General features: G+C 38.3%; 1 protein-coding gene and 1 pseudogene across 12 annotated transcripts in view; both read left to right on the plus strand.

The window, feature by feature from the left end:
* GCC2 (GRIP and coiled-coil domain containing 2) overlaps positions 1-24,349 on the plus strand; it is a 63,589-nt gene that overhangs the window by 30,140 nt on the left and 9,100 nt on the right. For 10 of the 12 annotated variants that reach the window (XM_005575212.4, XM_005575213.4, XM_065526763.1 and 7 more), the window contains 13 exons: positions 6,121-6,240; positions 6,710-6,874; positions 7,497-7,601; positions 8,565-8,727; positions 9,180-9,280; positions 9,378-9,455; positions 10,076-10,213; positions 11,260-11,381; positions 13,762-13,938; positions 16,433-16,650; positions 18,850-19,044; positions 20,516-20,655; positions 23,254-23,455. In XM_005575212.4, coding sequence (XP_005575269.3) covers positions 6,121-6,240; positions 6,710-6,874; positions 7,497-7,601; positions 8,565-8,727; positions 9,180-9,280; positions 9,378-9,455; positions 10,076-10,213; positions 11,260-11,381; positions 13,762-13,938; positions 16,433-16,650; positions 18,850-19,044; positions 20,516-20,655; positions 23,254-23,455 — 1,924 coding nt within the window. Of the gene's footprint in view, positions 1-6,120; positions 6,241-6,709; positions 6,875-7,496; positions 7,602-8,564; positions 8,728-9,179; positions 9,281-9,377; positions 9,456-10,075; positions 10,214-11,259; positions 11,382-13,761; positions 13,939-16,432; positions 16,655-18,849; positions 19,045-20,515; positions 20,656-23,253; positions 23,456-24,349 lie in introns of those variants that run through there. The other 2 variants (XR_283101.5, XR_012422029.1) reach the window with 2 other exon arrangements.
* On the plus strand, positions 4,475-5,182 carry LOC141408319 (transcription elongation factor SPT4-A-like; annotated as a pseudogene).

Genomic DNA, 24,349 nt, shown 5'->3' on the forward strand with positions numbered 1-24,349 from the left:
TTAAAAATGAAAGTACAACAAAATCACTGAACGCAAGATAGACATCACTACATTTCTTCAGGTATTCATTCAGCAAATTTTATATGGCAGACTGAGTTCTGAGTTCTGGGGCAAGTTGGAGGTCAACCAAATAGACTAAGTTCCTGTCCTCTTAGGACTTAAAAAAATCCCAATGGCAATAACAGGCAAACATACAAAAATAGAAGATACATACTATGTAGAAAAGTTAGTTGGGTAGGGAGAAGAGAGTGAGCGGTAATCAGGCAGGATTTGATGAAAAAAAAATACCACAACAGTCATAAAATCCAATCTTAAGAAGCACTTAAATGAGAAGTTTTGGCACTCAGTGAAAAAAACTGCAAAACTTACGTACGGTGACTGACTATATTTGAACTATCAGTTCTCAAATTGGCTTATAAATTCTAAAACAAATTCATTAAACATTTTAGATTTTTTTTTTTTTGGCTGGATCTTGACACAAAATTCTAAGTTTTAAGTAAAAAACTAGCAAGAGCAGCTAAATTTTTTTTTTTAATGAAAAGAATAAAGTGACATCCTACTGAAAGAGACACTAAAACTTATGACAGAATTACAGTAATGTGGTAGAATTCTGATGCAGGAATGGTACAGATTAACATAGCAGAAGAGATAGTTACTTCCGCATAACAACAAACAGGTGCCAGGCTCTCTTCTAAGCACTTTACATATCTCAATACACTTAATTCTCAAAACAACCCCCAAGTATATTAGCATCAACACTTTACAAGTGAGGACTCTGAGGCATAAATCGATTAAAGAACTCAAAAGTCGCAGACTCAGATTTCTTAAGAGACCTCCGGGTCACAGAACAAGTGACAGAGCAGAGCTGGAATTTGAATTCAGGCAGTCTCGTTCCAGATCTGTTGTTTCATCCACTAAGCTATACCATCCCAGTAAAATTTGAAACAGAAACCAATGAAGAAAGAAATTCCTTCTAAGGAATTAGCTTTTTATTTCGCTCCACGTACCAAAATGTATTCTGGATGGATTAAAAAATTTTGTGAAAAATATTTTTTAAAAACCTAGAATGAAATACTTGATCCTTTAACTGACTTCTGGATACAAAAGACTTTTTCAAACTTGAAATACTAAATTTAGGCCGGGTGCAGTTGCTTACGCCTATAATTCCAGCACTTTGGGAGGCCGAGGTGGGTGAGTCACTTGAGTCCAGGAGTTTGAGATCAGCCTAGCCAACACAGTGAAACCCTATTTCTACAAAATATACAAAATTTAGCTGGGCATGGTGGCACATGCCTGTATTCCTAGCTACTCTGATGGCTGAGGCACGAGAATCACTTGAACATGCAAGGTGGCAGTTGCAGTGAGCGGGGAGATTGTACCACTGTACTCCTACCTAAAGTATTTTAATGAATTACAAAGGGAAAGATTGAAAGATTTAACTATTTGAAATTGATATGCCTGGTGTACCTCTGGAAGAAATTAATTGATTATAAGGTCTCTTAAAATGTAAAGAAGCAAGTTCCTCATGTAACTTGCTCTTATGAAGAAGCCCATATATAAATTTTAAATGGGTTTTTTAATGGATTTGTAAGATCTTTATATATGAGCATACTAATTTTGTCATGTGTAGATTTAAATTTTCAAATTTCATTACCATATTTTCATATGTAATATAAACATGTATAAAAATGTGACAGGATTTAAGGTAGAACTAGAAGTGCTGAAATGTTTAAGAATGATCACTTTTTTTTTTTTTTTTTTTTTTTTTTGAGACGGAGTCTTGCTCTGTCGCCCAGGCTGGGGTGCAGTGGCCGGATCTCAGCTCACTGCAAGCTCCACCTCCCGGGTTTACGCCATTCTCCTGCCTCAGCCTCCTGAGTAGCTGGGACTACAGGCGCCCGCCACCTCGCCCGGCTAGTTTTTTGTATTTTTTTTTAGTAGAGATGGGGTTTCACCGTGTTAGCCAGGATGGTCTCGATCTCCTGACCTCGTGATCCACCCGTCTCGGCCTCCCAAAGTGCTGGGATTACAGGCTTGAGCCACCGCGCCCGGCCAAGAATGATCACTTTTAAAAACACATATACCTACGCTCTTAAGTTCTTCAGGATGCATCATTATAAAGATACTGAATAATTTTGGAGTTTGTTAATTTGGCTGTTTTTTTCAGTGTTCACATCACTTGTAATAACTTGTATCAGTTTATTAAAAGATCTGAACACACAGGAGTCCTAGAGGAACAATAATTTATAATTATTCGGATGTTTAGAAGTGTCTACCCTACATACGGAAAGTAAAAGTAGACTCTTGTATGCCTGGCATTCGTTTTTGTTCCAAGACTCCCCTTAGGAATAATACTTGATTAAAATCAGAATTTCCCATAGGGAGCCATTATTTATTATGCCTTGGCATAGCAATTCAGTTTTTACAGCTATTGACAGCAATGGAACCAGAATGAGTAAAAATGAAGAAGGCCAGTTAGAGACTAAGTGGATAAATATCTCTGATTTTTAGAGGAGCCTACCCAAATATAAAAGAAGCACAGAATCTTCTTTCTATGGAAAAGAAAAGACCTTAGTGATACCTCAGCCCTGTGTGCATGTGTGCCAGGAAGTAGCAGACTCAGATAAATAAACATACAAAAACACACTTTGGGAGGCCGTGGCTTGAGGACTGCCTGAGGTTAGGAGTTCAAGACCAGTCTGGCCACATAGTGAAACCCCCTCTCTACTAAAGATACAGAAAAAATAGCCGGATGTGGTGGTGTGTGCCTGTAGTCCCAGCTACTCGGGAGGCTGAGGCAGGGGAATTGCTTGAAGCAGGGAGATGGAGGTTGCAGTGAGCTAAGATCGCACCACTGCACTCCAGCCTAGTGACAGAGCAAGACAACGTCTCAAAAAAAATAAAAAATAAGGCAGATTCTAGATTCCCAAGTGCTGTCTTCTACCACTTTTCGAAATCACTAAATGGACAGACTATAAAATCAAAATTCAGATTCTAACAGTCAGCCACCAGTTGAGTCAAATAATTCACCATGTGTAGATCAGAATTAGAAACAAAAGTGCATTAGTCAAGGATCTGATCTGGGAAGCAAGAGCCGGGCATGGTGGCTCACACCTGTTACCCTAGCACTTTGGGAGACCTAGGCAGGCAGATTGCCTGAGCTCAGGAGTTTGAGACCAGCCTGGGCAACATGGCAAAACCCTGTCTCTACTAAAAATACAAATATTAGTTGGCCGTAGTGGCACACACCTATAGTCCCAGATACTTGGGAGGCTGAGGGAGGAGAATCACTTGAACCCAGGAGACAAAGGTTACAGTGAGCTGAAGTTGCGCCGCTGCACTCCAGCCTGGGCGACGGAGCAAGACCCCATCTCAAAAAAAAAAGATCTGGCAAGCACGATCCAAAAGAGTGTAAATGCCCCAGAAGACCCACCAGAGGCCAGGCTCAGTGGCTTATGCCTGTAATTCCAACACTTTGGGAGGCTGAGGCATGTGGATCACCTGAGGTCAGTTCAACACCAGCCTGGCCAACATGGTGAAACCCTGTCTCTACTAAAAATATAAAAATTAGCCGGATGTGGTGGCACGTGCCTGTAATCCCAACTACCCAGGAGGCTGAGGCAGGAGAATCACTGGAACCTGGGAGGCGGAGGGTGCAGTGAGCCAAGATCGCGCCACTGCACCCCAGCCTGGCAACAGAGACTCCATCTCAAAAAAAAAAAAAAAAAAAACCCACCGGAGAAGCCTGCAGAGGTGAGCCAAGGACGTAAGAGGTCCAGGTCCAGAGGAAGGCCACTGCCAGGCTTCACAGTCCTCTTGGTTAATGTCATTTCTTTTTTACGCATAGTATCTCAGTGGAACTTCCAAAAGTAAACTTTGCAAGAAAACGTAAACACTGTGCTAACAATAAAACCACATTTAGATACCACCTCACTTAAGTCAGGATGGCTACTATTAAAAAGTCAAAAGAATAACAGGTGCTGGTGAGGTTGCAGAGAAAAAGGAACACTTACACTTTTGGTGGGAGTGTAAATTAGTTCAGCCATTGTGGAAAACAGATTCCTCAAAGACCTAAAAACAGAAATACCATTTGACCCAGCAATCCCGTTCCTGGGTATATACCCAAAGGAATATAAGTCATTGTGTAATAAAGACACATGTACGCGTATGTTCTCTGCAGCACTATTCATGATAGCAAAGACATGGAATCAACCTAAAGGCCTGTCAGTGGTAGACTGGATAAAGAAAATTGGTATATATACACCATGGAATACTACACAGCCATAAAAAAATATGAGATTATGTCCTTTGCAGGGACATGGATGAAGCTGGAAGCCACTATCCTGAGCACACTAATGCAGGAACGGAAAACCAAATACCACATGTTCTCTCTTACAAGTGGGAGCTAAATGATGAGAACACAGGGACACATACAGAGGAACAACAGACACTGGGGCCTAACGGAGGGTGGAAGGAGGGAGAGGATCAGGAAAAATAACTAATGGGTACTAGGCTTAATACTTGGATGGTGAAATAATCTGTACAGCAAACCCCTGTGACACAAGTTTGCCTACATAACAAACCTGCACATGTACCCCTGAAATGAAAAGTTACAATTTTTTTAAAAACACCATTTACTTCCTGCGGGTGCGCAGGCTGTGGCCATCTACCTCTCTGTTGCTCTTCCCATCAGAGAAGATGGCCCTGGAGATGGTGCCGAAGGACCTGCGGCATCTGTGGGCCTGTTTGCTGTGTTGACTGGTCAAGACTATAGACCAGTTTGAATGTGATGGTTTTGACAGTTGTGATGCATATCTACAAACGAAAGGTAACTGAGAGATGGCGTATGACTCCACCAGCTCTTCCTTTGATGGAATCATTGTGATGATGAGTCCAGAGGACAGCTGGGTCTCCAAGTGGCAGCGAGTCAGTGACTTTAAGCCGGGTGTATATGCGGTGTCGGTCACTGGTTGCCTGCCTCAAGGAATTGTGTGGGAGCTGAAAAGTCGAAGTGCCTACAAATCCAGAGACACAGCTATAAAGACCTAGCAAGCTGCAGGGCTACCAGCATCTTTGCTCTCCACCTCCTGCCTCTGCTTATTTCTTGTTCTGGAACTAAATGAGCAGAACTTCAAATACTTCCTTCCCTCCAATTCAGACTCACCTGACTGTTGAGAGAGCAGCACATCATTTTTATCATTTTATCTTCTTTGGACTACAAGTGGGGTGGGAGGGATTTGGGTTGGTGGATTAACAGATGGAATTGAGGAGAGAGTAGGATGCTGATTTTCCTACCCATGGCCCAGGGCTGTGCCTTCCTTATGCTGAGGACTCTAGGTCAAATGTCAATAAATATGAACCTCTAGGAAAAAAAAAAAAACACACCATTTTGCTAGTAATTTTGCATGCACATTTGTGGGAAGAATAGAAGTTTTCCAGAAACAAAGGCAAAAACAGGATTTATAAGGAAGGAGAGAGAGAAGAACATAAAGAACTACATGTAGTCTCAAAACAATCTCATTTACATATTTTGGTGGATAACCTAATTAGCTTGTGTGTGGCAAAAAAAAGTCTGATCATTCTGTCCTTCAGTAGGCCAACTGGGAATATCAAAGCAAATTCAGTTGGCTTTGGATTCTTCAGGAAATATTGAAAGTGTCACTGCAGAGTATGAGAGACTAAATCTATGAATGTCTTCCAGTGTTCTTTCATTAGCACCTTTACCTTATATTAGGCCAGGCCTGGAGTATTTCTCTCATCAGAATTCTTCAGGTGGAGTTAGGTATCCAGGTTAAACTTTTTATCCTCTATCCTTAAGTTGTGTTTACATTTTGGAAGTTCATTGTTGTTAATGAGTAGACTATTTAACCTTGGAGCTATTATATTGTTTGTATTTAAAATTTTCTTCTCCTTTCATACATTTCCCCCACCCTCCAATACTAAAAGTTTTCCAAAATGTGCTATTTTTATTACCTAATGCCAGTTAGGTATTCTGTTCAACTTGGGTAAATATTTTAAGCATCCAGAATGGACTCATGAATCTTAAGGTGGCTTGATGATAAAGTCTGACCTGTTGAATGCATAATAATATACCAAAGTTAAATCCTTCTTTTATTGAAGAATCTTTTATTAGAATATGAAAAGCAGTCAGAGCAACTGGATGTGGAAAAAGAACGTGCTAACAATTTTGAGCATCATGTTGAAGACCTTACAAGACAACTAAGAAATTCGACTTTGCAGGTAATTTTTTAATAAATTCAAAAATGAAAACTATAACAGGTGTATTTTAATCTCAATACTTTGTGCATAAACATAAAAAAAAATAGTCGGAAACAGAATTTGTTCCCCCCACCCCCCGCTTTACCCTCCTCCCCACTTGTGAGAGAAGAATAAGACGAAACAGCAACTATCTTGCTTATTATTCTAGTCTTAATTCCCCTAGAGGATTGGTTGGTTGGTTGGGGGTGGGTTTTTCATTTCTGCTCTTTACTCTGCCAGTGCACCTGGTCTCTTGTAAGGTTTACCATTTTAGTGTTTCAGTGACAGATTTTAAAACTTATTCTTAATTTAACATTATCGTTCTGTAGCATGGACTTTGAAATCTTCATTTGTCACACTATACCAGTATTCTCATTAATGTACCTGTTCATTCTTCTCTGCTGTATATGTTTTCTGCATGTTTATAGTAATGAATCATTGGTCATTTCAGTGTGAAAAAATAAATTCTGATAATGAAGATCTGCTGGCTCGTATTGAGACACTACAGTCTAATGCCAAATTATTAGAAGTACAGATTTTAGAAGTCCAGAGAGCCAAAGCAATGGTAGACAAAGAATTAGAAGCTGAAAAACTTCAGAAAGAACAGAAGATAAAGGTAAAAACAATCCTGCGAGATTGATTCACATATATATGATGCATTTACCAAAATATTATTTAAATGAAGGGAAGACTTACTAAAGAGTAGCATTTATGAATACAGCACAGTTCATTAATTCCTTAATACCAACCATAAATTTGAGAATCCATGCTGTGATCTGGGGGTGTATATATTTTAAACATTGAAATATTACCAAACTTTTTGTATTTTAGTGTGTCCGATTTATTTTATTTATTTATTTATTTATTTATTTAGAGACGGAGTCTTGCTCTGTTGCCCAGGCTGGAGTGCAGTGGCGCAGTCTCAGCTCACTGCAAGCTCCGCCTCCCAGATTCACGCCATTCTCCTGCCTGAGCCTCCCGAGTAGCTAGGATTACAGGCACTCACCACCAAGCCCAGCTAATTTTTTGTGTGTGTTTTTAGTAGACGGGGCTTCACTGTGTTAGCCAGGATGGTCTCAGTCTCCTGACCTTATGATCTGCCTGCCTGGGCCTCTCAAAGTGCTGGGATTACAGGCGTGAACCACTGCGCCCGACCGTCAGATTTATTTTAAAGCCCCTTAAAAATACCTTTTTAATGTTGGTTGGGTTGTGTGGGTTGTTTTTATTTTTAATTTCAGGAACATGCCACTACTGTAAATGAACTTGAAGAACTTCAGGTACAACTTCAAAAGGAAAAGAAACAGCTTCAGAAAACCATGCAAGAATTAGAGCTGGTTAAAAAGGTAAAACAAAACACTAGGATCAAAATTGGTGTAATATTCACGTTGTTCTGTTTTGTTTTTCTGTTTGTTCTGTTCTTTCTGTGTTCCTGCTCTGTGGTCCAGGCTGGAGTGCAGTGGCATGATCTCGGCTCACTGCAACCTCTGCCTTCCGAGTTCAAAGCAATTATTGAGCCTCAGCCTCCCGAGTAGCCGAGATTCCATGCATGCACCACCACACCCGGCTAACTTTTTGTATTTTTGGTAGTGAAGGAGTTTCACCATTTTGGTGAGGCTTGTCTGGAACTCCTGACTTCAAATGATCTGCCCATCTCAGCCTCCCAAAGTGCTGGGATTACAGGTGTGAGCCACCACACCCAGCCTGCATTGTTAAACTATTCTATACATGTTGAAAAGAAATATTTTAGAATGTTACTTGTGGTACTAAAATAATGCTTTATAAATTATTTGCTCAAAAAATTGAAAATTTAACTTCTCTAAGTACCAGTCCTTTCAGAAGAATCTAGGCTCATGAGTTACAAGATTTTGGTTTGACATTTCATTTTATGTACATGATTGTTGTATGACACATTAAGATTTAATTAATGTCAAAGCTTGAAATTTGTATTATACTTAAAACTTTGGCTGACTTTACTCATTCAAAGATTAGGCTAAAAAGAAATGTACTATTATATAAGAGCCACTTGAAATATTAGTATTTTATAAATAAGAGCTCCACAGGCTACAACTGCCCGTTGTAGTTCGTTATAATGAAATAAAATGAAACTAAGAAAGTTGGGTTAAACTATTAGAAAATATTTTGTGAAATTAAAAACTAGAAAATATCCAACTCCTCATTTTTTCGTTACAGTGTAAACGATTTGAGTATTACAGAAAAGCATCCATTTATTGCTGTGGCATCATTTTAGCAATTTTACAAATGAACTGATCTACTATTGTCTAAATCTTTTATTTATAAATGTGCAGGATGCCCAACAAACCACATTGATGAATATGGAAATAGCTGATTATGAACGTTTGATGAAAGAACTAAATCAAAAGTTAAGTAATAAAAACAACAAGATAGAAGATTTGGAGCAAGAAATAAAAATTCAAAAACAGAAACAAGAAACCCTACAAGAAGAAATAAGTGAGTTAAATAAAGTTCACTTTGCCTTTTAATTATTTCATCATAACAACTTGATTTAGTGGGGGGCATTTCTTGTTTATTTCACCAGTCTTTCACTGTCGGGTGTTTAACGGGATAAATGTTACTGGGGTCCAGAATGGGTGTAAAACTGTTTGCCATTAAGATGTTTATAGTCCACATTTATTCACTTTAACATTTCTTAAGTACCTTGCTGTTGTCTGGATTAACTGAGATTGTCATGGGTTGTAATTGTAAAAGCTGGGAGATGGGTACAGTAGAGTTTATGGCACTGTTATTACTACTGTCACATATGTTTGAAGTATTCCATAATAAAAAGCTAAAACAGGCTTCTTTTAAAGATAAGCCAATACAAAGAAGACATTATTTGTGTATTCAAATTCACTCATAAAAAATGTTTCATCTTTTTCTGCTGAAATTATTTCTTGTGCTAGCTTCATTACAGTCTTCAGTACAACAATATGAAGAAAAAAACACCAAAATCAAGCAATTGCTTGTGAAAACCAAAAAGGAACTGGCAGATTCAAAGCAAGCAGTATGTTAATTTTTTTAGTTTCATATTTTAGTACTTATTTATAATTTATTTATGAGTAACATTTTTAAAAATTTAACCAAGATTCTCATTCTTGTAGGAAACTGATCACTTAATACTTCAAGCATCTTTAAAAGGTGAGCTGGAGGCAAGCCAGCAGCAAGTAGAAGTCTATAAAGTAAGGTTTTTACTTTTTAAGATTAAAAAAATGTTTTTTCATGTAGAAGTGAGGTACCATTCAGAGATTTTACTAATTATCCTGTAAGGATATCTAGAAAGATTCCTCAACATTTTGAGGAATTTGCAACAATAAATCAAGTCTGGTATATAACTGGAGTATATTGTTTAGCTCAAGCTAGATTATTTTCATATATTTGGAAATTTGTAATACACGGTAGAATAGTGCAAAATAAGCATGCATCCGAACTTTCTAAATGATATTGCAGTCACAAGAAACAGTTTATAAAATGATTTTCTATGTTTGCTACGTTTGTATATATTTTTATATATATAATGTCTTGAAGTATTTAAATATTGTATGTTAAATATGTAGTCTGGGATTTTCATTTTTTTTTAATCGATGTTGGTTTAAGAAAAGATAAATTAGTGAGAAAATGTTCTACTTGTCTCTTTTTCAAGAATAAAAAATATAAAATATTTAAAAATAAAAATATTTCGCTACTTAATTATGCCTTATATGTACTTATGTCTCAAACCTAAAGTTTGTGTTTTAAGGAAAACCTCTTTAACTAGTGAAGGTAGGATTTGCTAAAGCTAAGTTTAAAGATTTACCCCCAGATACAGCTGGCTGAAATAACATCAGAGAAACACAAAATCCACGAGCACCTGAAAACCTCTGCAGAACAGCACCAGCGTACGCTAAGTGCGTACCGGCAGAGAGTGACAGCGCTACAGGAGGAGAGTCGTGCCGCCAAGGTGCGTTCTTCAGAGCAGCCACAGCGAGCCACTGGGATTTTATTGTCAGCTAGTCATTGGTGTTTACTCCAGGGCTGTGCTCTCCCTTTTTAGTATTTTGCTGTTAAGAGCACTTATTAGATTAAGACCTGTTCAGTTAATCTGCCTCTAACCCCAATCCCGTGCCAACCCCAGTCATAATTTGGATCACTTTTTTTGCCAAAAGGAAAAACATGATGTTTTTTTCCATTTCAACCTTGTTTTGCAATTTATGTGTCACTTCTTTATAAAACTTTTTTTTATTAGGAAGGTGTTACGGTTCTTTCTAGGGCTAAATGATGATAAAATAACATTTTAGTAGCACGGCTGTGGGGGCCTACTTTCTTGTCATCATCCAAAACAGGCCAAGTGCAGTGGTTGTGTTAGATGCAGGTCTTATTTAAGCAATCATGGCAACACTGTTGTGGGAGTTCACAGATCACTTCAGGAAAGTGGAAGACCTAGAACTTAACGCTTACCACTCTGTTTTGAAAACTGAAGTTCAAATAATTTATTTGAGTTAATTTGCCTCAAATTTATAAAAGGGATATCATAAGAGAAAATGTTTATAAAGTTCCAAAAGCACATAGTGCCACTATAAAATGTATGGTTAGTAAATTAATCTACCAGGGTAGAAGACATGGTAGAAACGGATCTCTTATCAGAAAAAAAAAAATGTATTATTGAGAGGCCTTTAAAAAGTGTAAGGCCTCCCAACACAAAGACCTGATAAATATTTGAGGCAATGGATATCCTAATTACCCTGATTTGCTTATTACACATTGTGTGTATCCATCAGAATATCACATGCACCCCATAAATATGTACAATTATGTATCAATTGAAAAAATTACGTGTAAAGCCAACAGAAGTATACTTTTTAGCAGGGTTAATCAAGGAACCAAAAAGTATGTCAGCCATTTTTCTTACTTTAAAAAACAGGTTTTTATCTCAATTTGTTAATCTCTGAAAGAAAATAGAAGGACCCTGTTATGATACAAAACGTTTCTCTCTTTTAAATGTTATAGGCAGAACAAGCTACTGTAACCTCTGAATTCGAGAGCTACAAAGTCCGAGTTCATAACGTTCTAAAACAACAGAAAAATAAATCTATGTCTCAGGCTGAAACTGAGGGCGCTAAACAAGAAAGGTAAAGTCTAAATTAAATATGCAGAGTTTTCCTCCCACAATGCAGGTTCTTCACCAAGTAGATTGAAAATCCTATTATGTTTTGTGTGTGATTTTTTTGTGTTTTTTTGTGTGGCTTTTTTTTTTTGAGACAGAGTTTCGCTCTTGTTGCCCAGGCTGGAGTGCAGTGATGCAATCTCAGCTTGCTGTCACCTCCGCTTCCCGGGTTCAAGTGATTCTCCTGCCTCAGCCTCCTGAGTAGCTGGGATTACAGGCATGCACCATCACGCCCAGCTAATTTTTGTATTTTTAGTAGAGACAGGGTTTCACCATGTTGGCCAGGCTGGTCTCAAACTCCTGACCTCAGATGATCCACCCACCTCAGCCTCTCAGAGTGCTGGGATTACAGGCGTGAGCCACGGCACCCAGCCTAAAATCCTATTATGATTTTCAACTGTGAAATTATGTATATTGTTACCAAAGAAAACAGGATTTCTTGGCTTCACTGTGTCTGCAGACAGTAACAGGGAAACTTCATTACAAAGGACACTGTTACAAACTCTAAAATTAGATGTTAAAGTGCACAGTGAGGCCAGGATATGAGATAATAGGCTAACAGTTCAATCTGGTCTTAATAAGATCTTGTCATGGTAGAAATACCGGCATTAAAATTACATTATGATTTGTTTTTCCAATTTTGAAAATTCAGAAGTGAAAATTAAAATGCAAAGTATACTTATTTGCCATTAATTTAGGTTAAACAGAAGTTGCTTTAAAATATTTTACTTATTTCAAAAAATTTTAAATTTCATACTGAATTTTGGTCTAGAATTAAACTTTTCTTGTTTATGACCATTTCAGTTCTATATGAATGGTATGTTGTTTATGCTGCTTTAAAAGTAGCATACAAATCCTGTTTGCACTGGGAGTAAGAGATGGGGCATTCCATGGCATCTGTGTTTTGTCTTTGAGTAGCAGTTCAGTATTCAAAGCAGTTTTACATCTGACTCTTACTGTTCTAAACAAGACTAATTATTATGGATTTTTGTATGTTTATGTTTCTGTTACTTTCATTTAGGAATCTATTAAATATAGAGACTGTAGATTGAAACATGGTATTTTCTCTCCAGTAGCCCATTATATAAAGGGGAAATTAGATACTGATGCATTTCATAAATTAAAAAAGTCACCATTTTCGCCGGGCGCGGTGGCTCAAGCCTGTAATCCCAGCACTTTGGGAGGCCGAGACGGGCGGATCACGAGGTCAGGAGATCGAGACCATCCTGGCGAACACCGTGAAACCCCGTCTCTACTAAAAAATACAAAAAAAAAAACTAGCCGGGCGAGGTGGCGGGCGCTTGTAGTCCCAGCTACTTGGGAGGCTGAGGCAGGAGAATGGCGTAAACCCGGGAGGCGGAGCTTGCAGTGAGCTGAGGTCCGGCCACTGCACTCCAGCCTGGGTGACAGAGCGAGACTCCGTCTCAAAAAAAAAAAAAAAAAAAAAAAAGTCACCATTTTCAAGAGCCATTTTTGACCATGCCTAAATTTTGAGTTCAGATTATATGAATGTAAATGTTTTGTGTTGCTTCTACTTTCTTATAATATAAATACATTTTTTAAAAAAGAAACTAATAGTGTATTGTACTTATTGTGGCAGAATTAGGATTTTAACTATTTCCACCTAGTTTTTTTTCCAAGTCTGAAAAGACCTGCTTTTCTTCAGGGATTATCTTTCACTGTAACTTGGTCTGACATACCATTTTTAAAACAACAATTTAAGAACTGTGAGTGTGCCAGGTGTGGTGGTTCACACCTGTAATCCCAGCACATTGGGAGTCCAAGGCTGGCGGATCACCTGAGGTCAGGAGTTCAAGACTAACCTGACCAACATGGTGAAACCCCGCCTCTACTAAAAATAAAAAATTAACTGAGTGTGGTGGTGTGTGCCTGTAGTCCCAGCTACTCGGGAGGCTGAGTCAGGAGAATCGCTTGAACCTGGGAGGCAGAGGTTGCAGTGAGCCAAGATTGCGCCACTGCACTCCAGCCTGGGCAACAGAGCCAAACTCCATCTCAAAAAAAAAAAAAAAAAAAAAAAAGTAACGTGACGTTTTTTCTTTAGCTGACGTAGTCCTGTAACATAAAATAGGCTATTTTGATGCCCCTTTTTGAATATGAAATTCTAAATTTTGGAGAAATTTTTTGTAAATCTATAGTGCCTAAGATTTTAAATCTGGCTGTATCTTTTGTATTATATTTAATCCTAGTCTTGAATTCTTCTATTATATTTCCTTTAGAATCATCCAAGAGTATGACATTGAAAGATTAAATGGTTAACTATATTTAAAACCACAAAATCAAATTCACCTTTTTCAAAAAATTTTAAAACTGTATTTCTGTTTTAGGGAACATCTGGAAATGCTGATTGACCAACTAAAAATCAAATTACAAGATAGCCAAAATAACTTACAGATGAATGTATCTGAACTTCAAACATTGCAGTCTGAACATGATACACTGCTAGAAAGGCACAACAAGATGCTTCAGGAAACTGTGTCCAAAGAGGCGGAACTCCGGGAAAAGTAAGGTTGTTAGCAGCACTAACGCTGTACCAGACAGCAATGTATTTCTTTGTTGAAACTTCTAATATGTTGCTCCTTGAGATAAATGCAGATGAGAAAATAAAAAACAGACATATCTAAAGGCTTGGTAACTTTGCTTTATCTACCTTAGAGCTTCACCTTTTACGTTGCTTTTGTATTTTGCATTTTTAAGAACAACTAATGTCTGTCTGCTCATCCAGTATTCTGCATCTCCTACAGCCTTCTTGGCTAGGATGTTTCTCTAAAAAAACAAAAACATACTACTTTCCAATCCAAATCATAAGCATTTTTTTTTCTAGAAGAAAACACCCAAATAGTTGCTAACTGAAAAAGAATATGCAACTTATCTTTGCAATTCTGTCTTCAATTTGTCATATTTTGTTCATCACTATAATACTTTAAATAGACAGTAGGAATATTGGCAAAATAGATTGTGAACAAGAAGTTTTCAACTCCTGTGATAAAGAAATAGGGTAATAGGAGTATTAGGCTGAGGAAAAGAATTCTTCATTGAGCATCTTTTATCAAGGGTGTTGATACTTTTATCACAGATTTTCTTATATAATATATATCTAATCTTATGCTAATCTGAAAAGTGAAAGCACTTAGCTTTTTGTGGCTTCTGTCTGTTAACAGTGTAATGTGCATGTTAATCATGTAAACCAAAAGTTTCAGGGAGATGGACCAGTTTTCTAGCTGCCTATCACCAGGGTTTACCATGAGATTAGGTGATGTTTGCTTGATATTCTCCAACACTTATTCTTTAGGAAAGTTATTGCAAATTACATTGCTAACACAAAGTAACTGTTGATTCCTCTAAAGTAATTCAATCTTTCAGTAAGTGTTTTTTGAGCACCTACTATGTGCCAGTCACTTTTCATAGCATTTTGAGGTATCTTTAGGAGTCTTTGCTCTTCTTCAGAAATGTTAAAAACTAACAGTATTGTTACTGTCTGTGCCCAAGTATGAAGAAATAGCCTCTTTATATAGTCTCCACTTTTAAAAATGTTTTAATATTTATACTTTCTCTGTAGTAGATTGTGAAAATGGTTCCAGAGGAATGTGATAATTAGGCTAATTAATATCTGTATTACCCAGAGACTACAGTTAATATAAACACTTCAGTAACAACTGAGACAGAACAGTGAACTTTCATCAGCACAGTCATTCTTATTCCAGATGGGGGGTTTAAATATTTAGCTTTCAAGTAGGTAAATTTAGAAATGTCACTGATACTGCCTGAGAATAGACACTTTACCCTACCTCTAATATTTATCCTGCTTGGACTATTTTTGTAACTACCGATGGTTCTTCCTTTACTTTCTTGGTAGATATTGTTTGAACAAAATGCTTGCAGAGAAATGTGTATACACTAGTATTTTCTAGATTCATTAATCAATATGAACTTAGTAATTAAGATTTCTTTCCTAAAACATGGTATTTTATTGCCTTTCTCTCTTCAGCCACTAACCCCTGTTTTAAACCTTATATGGTGCGTATAAGTGTAGCAGGTAGAAAAAATATCTTGGAAAAGTATAGGCTAAACCGTTAACAACATTTATCTACCTGTGGAATTGGGATTTCATCCTGCCAGGCATGAGAGTAATTAATGAGGGCTTTTACTTTTTTCTCCGACAGCTTTTGTATTTTTATGAGAGAATTATGTGGATCCCCTGTATAAAAGGAAATTTTTTTTGTTTTCTTTTGTTTTACCAAAGCCAAACATATAAAACATGAAAACTGCAGGTAAACCCTTAAAAGTGATGGTTCCCAAATTGTAGGCCCACTGGTTAGTTTCAGGCTGAGCACATAAAAATCACATTGAAAACTGCTAAAAGTAGGGAATTCCTAGAATACTACTGAGATCCTGATTCAGTGGGTGTAACATGAAAACTAGATGTCTCTATTTTCAACAAGGTACTCCAGCAATTCGTACGTGCAGTGAGATTTGAAACAGCTATAGTAAACCAAGTCTGTGTTTGTGGTTCGTGTTAATCAACTCAAAAATGGATACTTTCCTCTAAAGTTTTCTGAGTGAATTAAGAGTGTGAGTTCCCCCCCCTCATATTTTCAGGGTAGTAGATAAAAGGGAGATTAATCTTTATGTGAGCTACCACGTACGATGACATGAAGAAGTGAACTAATTAAAAGTATAATTATTTTTTGCTTTAAATATGGTCCTTTTTTCTGATGAACTATGAAGTTCCTAGTCTGGACCACACAACGCAGTTTCTCAACTGGGGTTCTTCATCTGAAATGTGGAACGCAGATTATTTGAACTAGATGACAGCCAGTGTCAGTTCTCATCAAGTTATTACACAATGAGTACAATGTAGGTATGTAGGAGAGAAGTTGATTCATACATTCAATAGAGGTCTTAGAGCTAATTCTCTTGCAGAACCCAGTGGAGAAAGGCTAAAGTCAACATATAAAGTTGAAAGATCTTTTGTGAACTAAGTTTCTCGTCTTTCAGATTGTGTTCCATACAATCAGAGAACATGATGATGAAGTCTGAGCATACACAGACTGTGAGTCAGCTAACATCCCAGAATGAGGTCCTTCGAAATAGCTTCCGAGATCAAGTGCGACATTTGCAGGAAGAGCACAGAAAGACAGTGGAGACATTACAGCAGCAGCTCTCCAGGGTGGAAGCACAGCTCTTCCAGCTTAAGAATGAACCGACCACAAGAAGTATGTATGTACACATGGAAATATTAGTTGTTCAAATTTTCGTGTGTTTATGTCTCTTAAATACATTCTTCCAAATTCATAAGAAAGAAAATTTACTAGGTGTCACCAGAATCAATTCTGTGATTAATGAATTTTGGATTTGCTTACTAGGAAGATATTTGAACCATCTGAATCCTTCCTTGATTATACTTATAGAGGCCTGTATAACCTCTTAGAATGCTGACTTTGATGTATTTCTTACCCTCAATGGAAAGGAGTATTTCTTTTTCTCTGACTTAAACATACTCTGGTAGTCTCATAACATATGTCTTAATTCTAGTATTCACCAGATTTGTTTCATGTTCTTTGTTGTTAGTCATCAAGTTTGTCTACTTTTTAAATAGAAACATTAGAGATAGAGCAAGGAGCTTAGAAACACTCAGGCGGCACTGAATGTGTAGAATTGCATGGCCAATATAGCTTCTTTCCTTTCACATTTACAACTAGTTGGAGTTTTAGTTCACCTGCACCCAGTGTCTTCCATTCTGCTTCCAGGAAGAAGTGGAAAAATGTCAGCCATGATGATGTAGTATTTTAGTAGCAAGTTGATAGTGTTTTGGTTTCCCATGGGAAATACTGTCACTGGAGCATTAGCAGCTATCGGTCACTTATTAGGGTAAAAAAGCAACTTCAAGATAATTTAACATATGCCAAAGAATCAACAAAAGAAGTAATTGGCCAGGGCAAAGTTCGTACAGGAGATTGTAATCTAGGAATTAGCAGTGGAATAAGTAGTCAGCTTATCAGAAACTCAGGAAAATGCTTTAGAAAGGGCAGTCAGGCCTAAGGCAACTTAATGAAATGCAAAATAAATGAAATCTGAAGTTTAAAAATCTAGATTACAGTTCTGGTTTCTAACTCAGTTATGAGACCTTGGGCAAAGTCATTAAATTTATCTGAACTTCAGATGTTTCAGGGTCAATAAACTAATAGATGTCAAAGGGCCTGATAAACTTGACAGTTTAGACCGGACATGGTGGCTCACGCCTGCAGTCTCAGCACTTTGGGAGGCCAAGTCAGGTGGATCACATGAGGCCAGGAGTTTGAGACCGGTCTGGGCAACATGGTGAAACCTCATCTCTACTAAAAACACAGAAATTATCTGGGCAGCATGGCATGCACATGTAAGTCCCAGCTACTCGTGGGGCTGAGGTGGGAGGATGGCTTAAGCCTAGGAGGCAGAGGTTGCTGTGAGCCAAGATTGTGCCACTGCACTCCAAACTGTGTGACAGAGTGAGACCCGTCTCGGGGGGAAAAAAAAAAAAGCACTTTACAGTTCATCAGCAAACAGGAAAGTCTTGCTAGACAATGTAATTGATTCGTTCCATGCTCTGGATTCTGGGCTCTTATTGTATGAACACTGTAGGTATGAGCAGCAACAGTTAAGAAGCTGCAGAGGTAAAGGTATAAGGGCAGTGATCGAGGATGTCTGCCGAGCAGATTTCAGCAAGTGTGTTTCAAGAAGTATGCAGCAATCTCAAATACCTAATCCTGAAAAATTGCCAGAATCTAGTTTTTTAATTTTGGCCAGTATTTAGCAGCAGTATGGCCCTCTACTCTAAATTAATAAAAAACAAGTAGTACTGTATTATGAGCTGTGTTATCTCACAGTTTATCTTAGCTAGTAGCAATTAATTTATAGCTTCTGCTAAAATGACTAACGTAGTTAAAAGTTTGATATTTGATAACTAAATTTTTTTTTTTTCTTTTGAGACTCGCTCTGTCACCAGACTGAAGCACAGTGGCGTGGTCTCAGCTCACTGCAACCTCTGCCTGCTGGGTTCCAGCAATTCTCTGCCTCAGCCTCCCCAGCAGCTGGGATTACAGGCACCTGCCACCGTGCCCACCTTTTGTATTTTTAGTAGAGATAGGGTTTCACCATCTTGGCCAGGCTGGTCTTGAACTTCCTGACCTCGTGAGCCACCCACCTCAGCCTCCCAAAGTGCTAGGATTACAGGTGTGAGCAACCATGCCCAGCCTTGATGACTAAATTTTAAGAAATGTTTTAGCAATTCTTCATGTACCTTTCACTTGTCTTATAGTTACTTAATTCCTCTGCTCTTATCATTTGATATTTTCATTTTATTGTGTATCTCTGTAAGGTCAAATCCATAGATTTTGAACAATCTCACACTTAACCTTTAAAAAAAAATCTAATAGGCCCAGTTTCCTCTCAACAATCTTTGAAGAACCTTCGAGAAAGGAGAAACACAGACCTCCCACTTCTAGACATGCACACTGTAACCCGGGAAGAGGGAGAAGGCATGGAGACAACTGATACTGAGTCTGTGTCTTCCGCCAGCACATATACACAGTCTTTAGAACAGCTGCTTAATTCTCCCGAAACTAAATTTGGTATGTTACTCTATCTAAATATGTTTTTCTTATTTAATTTCTTTGTCTTATTTAATTACTATTACTCTAAGTTACATATGCTTTTTTGGGCTGCTCCAATAAAATTTATTTCAATATTCCACTACCTGTTTGTATTACGGTTCTCTAGAGGGACAGAACTAATTTGATGGACAGATGGATGCTTATTAAGTATTACCTTACACGATCACTAGGCCATCTGCAGGCTGAGGAGCAACGAGAGCCAGTCCAAGTTCCAAAACTGAAGAACTAAGAGTCTGATGTTCAAGGGCAGGAAGCATCCAGCACAGGAGAAAGATGTAGGCTGGGAGGCTAGGCCAGTCTCACCTTTTCACGTTTTTCTGCCTGCTTTATGTTCGCTGGCAGCTGATTAAATGGTACCTACCAGATTAAGGGTGGGTCTGCCTTCCCCAGCCCACTGACTCAAATGTTAATCTCCTTTGGCAACACCCTCACAGACACACTCAGGATTAATACGTTGCATCCTTTAATCCAATCAAGTTGACACCCAGCATTAACCATCACACTGTCCAAATGGGAAAATTACAAAACAAATCTTTTTTAAAATAAAATGTTAACTCTTGCCCTAGGTTTGAACCATAAATAAGTGGTGGGAAGTTTACAGTCACAAATAGGCAGTGGGTATTAGAAAGCAGGATAAACTATCTTCTCACCCTTCCAAGAAACTGACAGTTTCAGTTTATTCCTCTTGATGAAGTAATGCTAAATTTTTGTAGTGATGTTTTGGTATATTTTATTCTTACCTATAATCAATATTACTGTTCAAAATTTAGGGGGAATCTGTTTGTCATCTTCCTGAAACTTCAGGATCACCTGGAGTAAGGGTCATTTGTATTCATGGTCACTGACTATGTGGGGTAGAAATTGCAAGTCATGGTTCCTTCAGGCAAAGTTAGTAGTGGTGACATGGAGGCATCGTGATAGAGCAGCAGCAGACTCCAGAAGCCGATTTGACTTTGTGATTCCTGCCAAAATTACCTGTCATCTGTGAGCCTGTTTCATCGTCTATAAAGTTTGAATAATGATACCTACCCCACCTGATAGAAGATTCTTATGAGGGTACATGATACATGACCAGTAAATGTTAATGCTTTCCTCATTATAAGTGAAATGACATAAAGTCTTGCAATATTCATAGATGGGAAGAAGATGTGTAATAAAACTGCCTATAAACACAGTTCTGACAAATTTCAGAACTGGGACTTATAGGGCTTATATTCAGTTAGATTATATGCTTTACAACAGGGATACTGTGTTATTTGTGTCACCTACAATATAATCTGTTGATCAAGGTATGTTGAATAGATGAATGGCAAAGAAAGCAGACCTATAAAATATCACATAGTAAGATATTTATATTTAGATGTTTTCTTATTTAGAATCTTCATCTGTATCTGTGATTTTGAAAATTAATTCTTGGAACATCTTGCAGAGCCTCCATTATGGCATGCCAAATTTACCAAAGAAGAATTGGTTCAGAAACTCAGTTCCACCACAAAAAGTGCAGATCACTTAAACGGCCTGCTTCGGGAAACAGAAGCAACCAATGCAATCCTTATGGAGCAAATTAAGGTGAGATCAGCGAACCTGGCCACCATGAAAACCGCCAGTTTGGTTTTCTTGGTCCTCCATACACAGGCACCCAAGTTTAAAAATTCACATTGCAGATGCATCCATAACGTCTTGATCTTTATATTAGATTCCTGATGGTGAGAAATACTGCTTTTCTTTTCTTTTTTTTTTTTTTTTTTTTTTTTTGAGACAGAGTCTTACTCTGTCGCCCAGACTGGAGTGCAGTGTCACAATCTCGGCTCACTGCAAGCTCCGCCTCCCGGGTTCGCACCATTCTCCTGCCTCAGCCTCCCGAGTAGCTGGGACTACAGGCGCCCGCCACCACACCCTACTAATTTTTTTGTATTTTTAGTAGAGACAGGGTTTCACCATGTTAGCCAGGATGGTCTCGATCTCCTGACCTTGTGATCCACCCACCTCAGCCTCCCAAAGTGCTGGTATTACAGGCATGAGCCACTGTGCCCGGCCAAAATATTGCTTTTATACCTATTACATAAAGATTATTTCTTAATTCCTACTTTTTCTAAGAAACCATAATAGATTTAGAAACTAGAGAGATGCTCACAAGTCATTGTTCCACATATGCTTAAATAAAACTTACTGGGTGTGAGTCTTTGAATTCTAAAGATAAACAGTAAATTTAAATCATTCACATGATATTTATGGTACTGAACTACTAAACAGTTTTCAAGTGGAGATGGCAAAGTGGCATGGGAAGTTTTTCTCCTGTTTCAAGTAGACACCAGAAACATGTAGGAATGTTGTAGAGCAGTTGAGAATTACTCAAATGAGATATTTCCACCCTGGCTCACTGATAATCACCCCTCAGAATACAGTCATACTACTTACTGAGGAGTTCTTATGACCCAGGCCCTAGGCTTTACATATATTATTTAATCTCATCACTGGTTGAGAGAAAAATTGAGGCTGGTGAATGGTGGAACAAAGTTCAAACTCATAGCTGTCTGAAAAGTACATACTTTTCCCCTGTACTTTGCTGCTCCTAATAGATCTGTCCTGCCACTGTGCAAGGCCACTAGCTATCCTTATCAGATTATTTTAAAGCTGAATTCAGTTATTTTTAGTAAATTTAATATATCATGACATTCCACCACTAAATACTTCAGTATGCATCTCTATAAAATAACATTTTCACACTAATAAAAACATCATTAGCTAACAAATCACTAACTAGCCCAGTAAACCTAAGTTACTTATTTAAATGTTTTATTTTCTTTTTTTTTTTTTTTTTCTTTTTTGAGACAGAGTCTTGCTCTGTCACCAGGTTGGAGTGCACTGGTGTGATCTCGGCTCACTGCAATCTCCGCCTCCCAGGTTAAAGCGATTCCCCTGCCTCAGCCTCCCAAGTAGCTGGGACTACAGGCACGCACCACCATGCCCGGCTAATTTTTTGTATTTTAGTAAAGACAGGGTTTCACCATGTTGGCCAGGATGGTCTTGATGTCCTGACCTCATGATCTGCCCGCCTCAGCCTCCCAAAGTGTTGGGATTACAGGCATGAGCCACCCCGCCTGGCCAAATGTTATATTTTCATAAATTTATACTCTCTTGATGATTTCTTAGTCTTCTTTATTGTCACTTTTTTAAATGGTCCTAGGTTTTAGGACAAAGTTGGCTAACTTTCTTGTCTAACCTAAAATGAAAATATGCTAAAAGCCACGGCTTGGTTTCAACCTGGAAATCTTCCTCAAAGACTTGAACATGCTGTTACCTTTTTTATATCATTCTTTGCCTCATTTCTTTGATAGTGTTTTACATTGTCTTATATTCTTGAATTTTCACCGTGTCTGAACTTTTGATTAAGTGCCATTCACTGTGGACGTCTTAACTGCCTGGGACTTTAGGAACAAGATAGGGGCAGGGAGTTAGTGGAGGCTACAGATGTTCCCCTCAGCCCATTTTCAGAGCCCCATGCCATACAGGCTTAGTTTCTATAGAAAGTAGAAGGCAGAGGAAACATCTTGGTACCAACCCATGGCTCCAGTTAGTTGCTCCTCATGTAGACATTCCATCAGTTCCCCAGCTTTCAACTCCAATTTCCATGATACCCTGTGCTTCTGAAGCAATAACCCCGGTATTTACACAGGATGCATCCTCTCCTCTTGTCAGTGATACTTGGTAAGCTGCTGGACTGACTCATTTCCACTTCTTCGTCTGCTTCTCATCTTGTGAGAATTTCTTGATGTGTCTCATCTACTTTTTCTCCTCTTGTATTAGCTTGTTCCTTTTCAACTTCACCCCTCTTCCCTCCAACCCTAAATAGCTTAGGACAATGGAGTCATATAGCCCAACACTTGGTGCATATGCAGCAATCCACTTTCTAGGCAAATGCAGCTTTGAAACTATCTCATAGTTGGAGTTCAGGTTTTCATGTCAAATGGATTTTATACTGTAATGTCATAAACTCCTTTGAAATGCTTCACATACAGCTGCTACAGTTAACTAAATTCCCTCCTTTATTGCCATATGGAGGGAAGGGGGACGTTTAGCGGGGAGAAGAAAAATACATGAGTTCAGTCTGCCATATTTAATCAGAAGCTCCTAAAGCCCATTTTTAATTCATTTCTCTAACACCAGCTTCTCAAAAGTGAAATAAGAAGATTAGAAAGGAATCAAGAGCGAGAGAAGTCTGCAGCTAACCTGGAATACTTGAAGAATGTCTTGCTACAGTTCATTTTCCTGAAACCAGGTAGTGAAAGAGAAAGACTTCTTCCTGTTATAAATACAATGTTGCAGCTCAGCCCTGAAGAAAAGGGAAAACTTGCTGCGATTGCTCAAGGTGGGTAAAAGGAGAGTCTTAGAACTTCTAACTTATAACTTAAACTAAACAGTCTTGTGGTTGAGAATTTGTCTGTATGTGTAACTTTTAAATTTTGCTCATTTGGATTGGGTTTATCATATGAGTAGGCCATGACTAGATTTGAAAAGCTGGCTTTTTTAACATCTTTAGGCAATTGTAGTACATTTATGTCATTTTAACGTTCAGCAAAATACAATACAGTGCTTAGCTTGATCTTCTAGCTCTTTGAAAATTGAACTTGTATCCTGGTATTGAGTTCTGGTGTTCAGTTGAATGTGGTTTTGTTTTAAATTCTACTTTTTAAAAGACATTTGTTAGCTTGTTCCTTTTCTACTTCACCCCTCTTCCCTCCTCCAACCCCAAATAGCCTAAGACAATGGAGTCATATAGCCCAACACTTGGTCTATATACAGAAATCCACTTTCTAGGCAAATGCAGTTTTAAAACTGTGCCATAGGCCAGGCACCGGTGGCTCACACCTGTATTCCCACCACATTGAGAGGCTGAGGCGGGCAGATCACGAGGTCAGGATATCGAGACCATCCTGGCCAACATGGTGAAATCTCGTCTCTACTAAAAATACAAAAATTAGCTGGGCGTGGTAGCGTGCACCTGTAGTCCCAGCTACTTGGGAGGCTGAGGTAGGAGAATCACTTGAACCCTGGAGACGGAGGATGCAGTGATCTGTCACGCCACAGTACTCCAGCCTGACAACAGGGCAAGATTCCGTCTCAAAAAAAAAACAACTATGATGTGGTTGGAGTTGGTTTCCATGTCAGATGGATTTAATACTGTGATGTCATTAACTCCTTTGAAATGCTTCACATACAGCTGCTGTAGTTAATTCAAACTGCATCTTAAGAATTATGGTTT

The sequence above is a fragment of the Macaca fascicularis genome, chromosome 13 (genome assembly GCF_037993035.2).
Source record: "Macaca fascicularis isolate 582-1 chromosome 13, T2T-MFA8v1.1".
Lineage (NCBI taxonomy): Eukaryota > Metazoa > Chordata > Mammalia > Primates > Cercopithecidae > Macaca > Macaca fascicularis.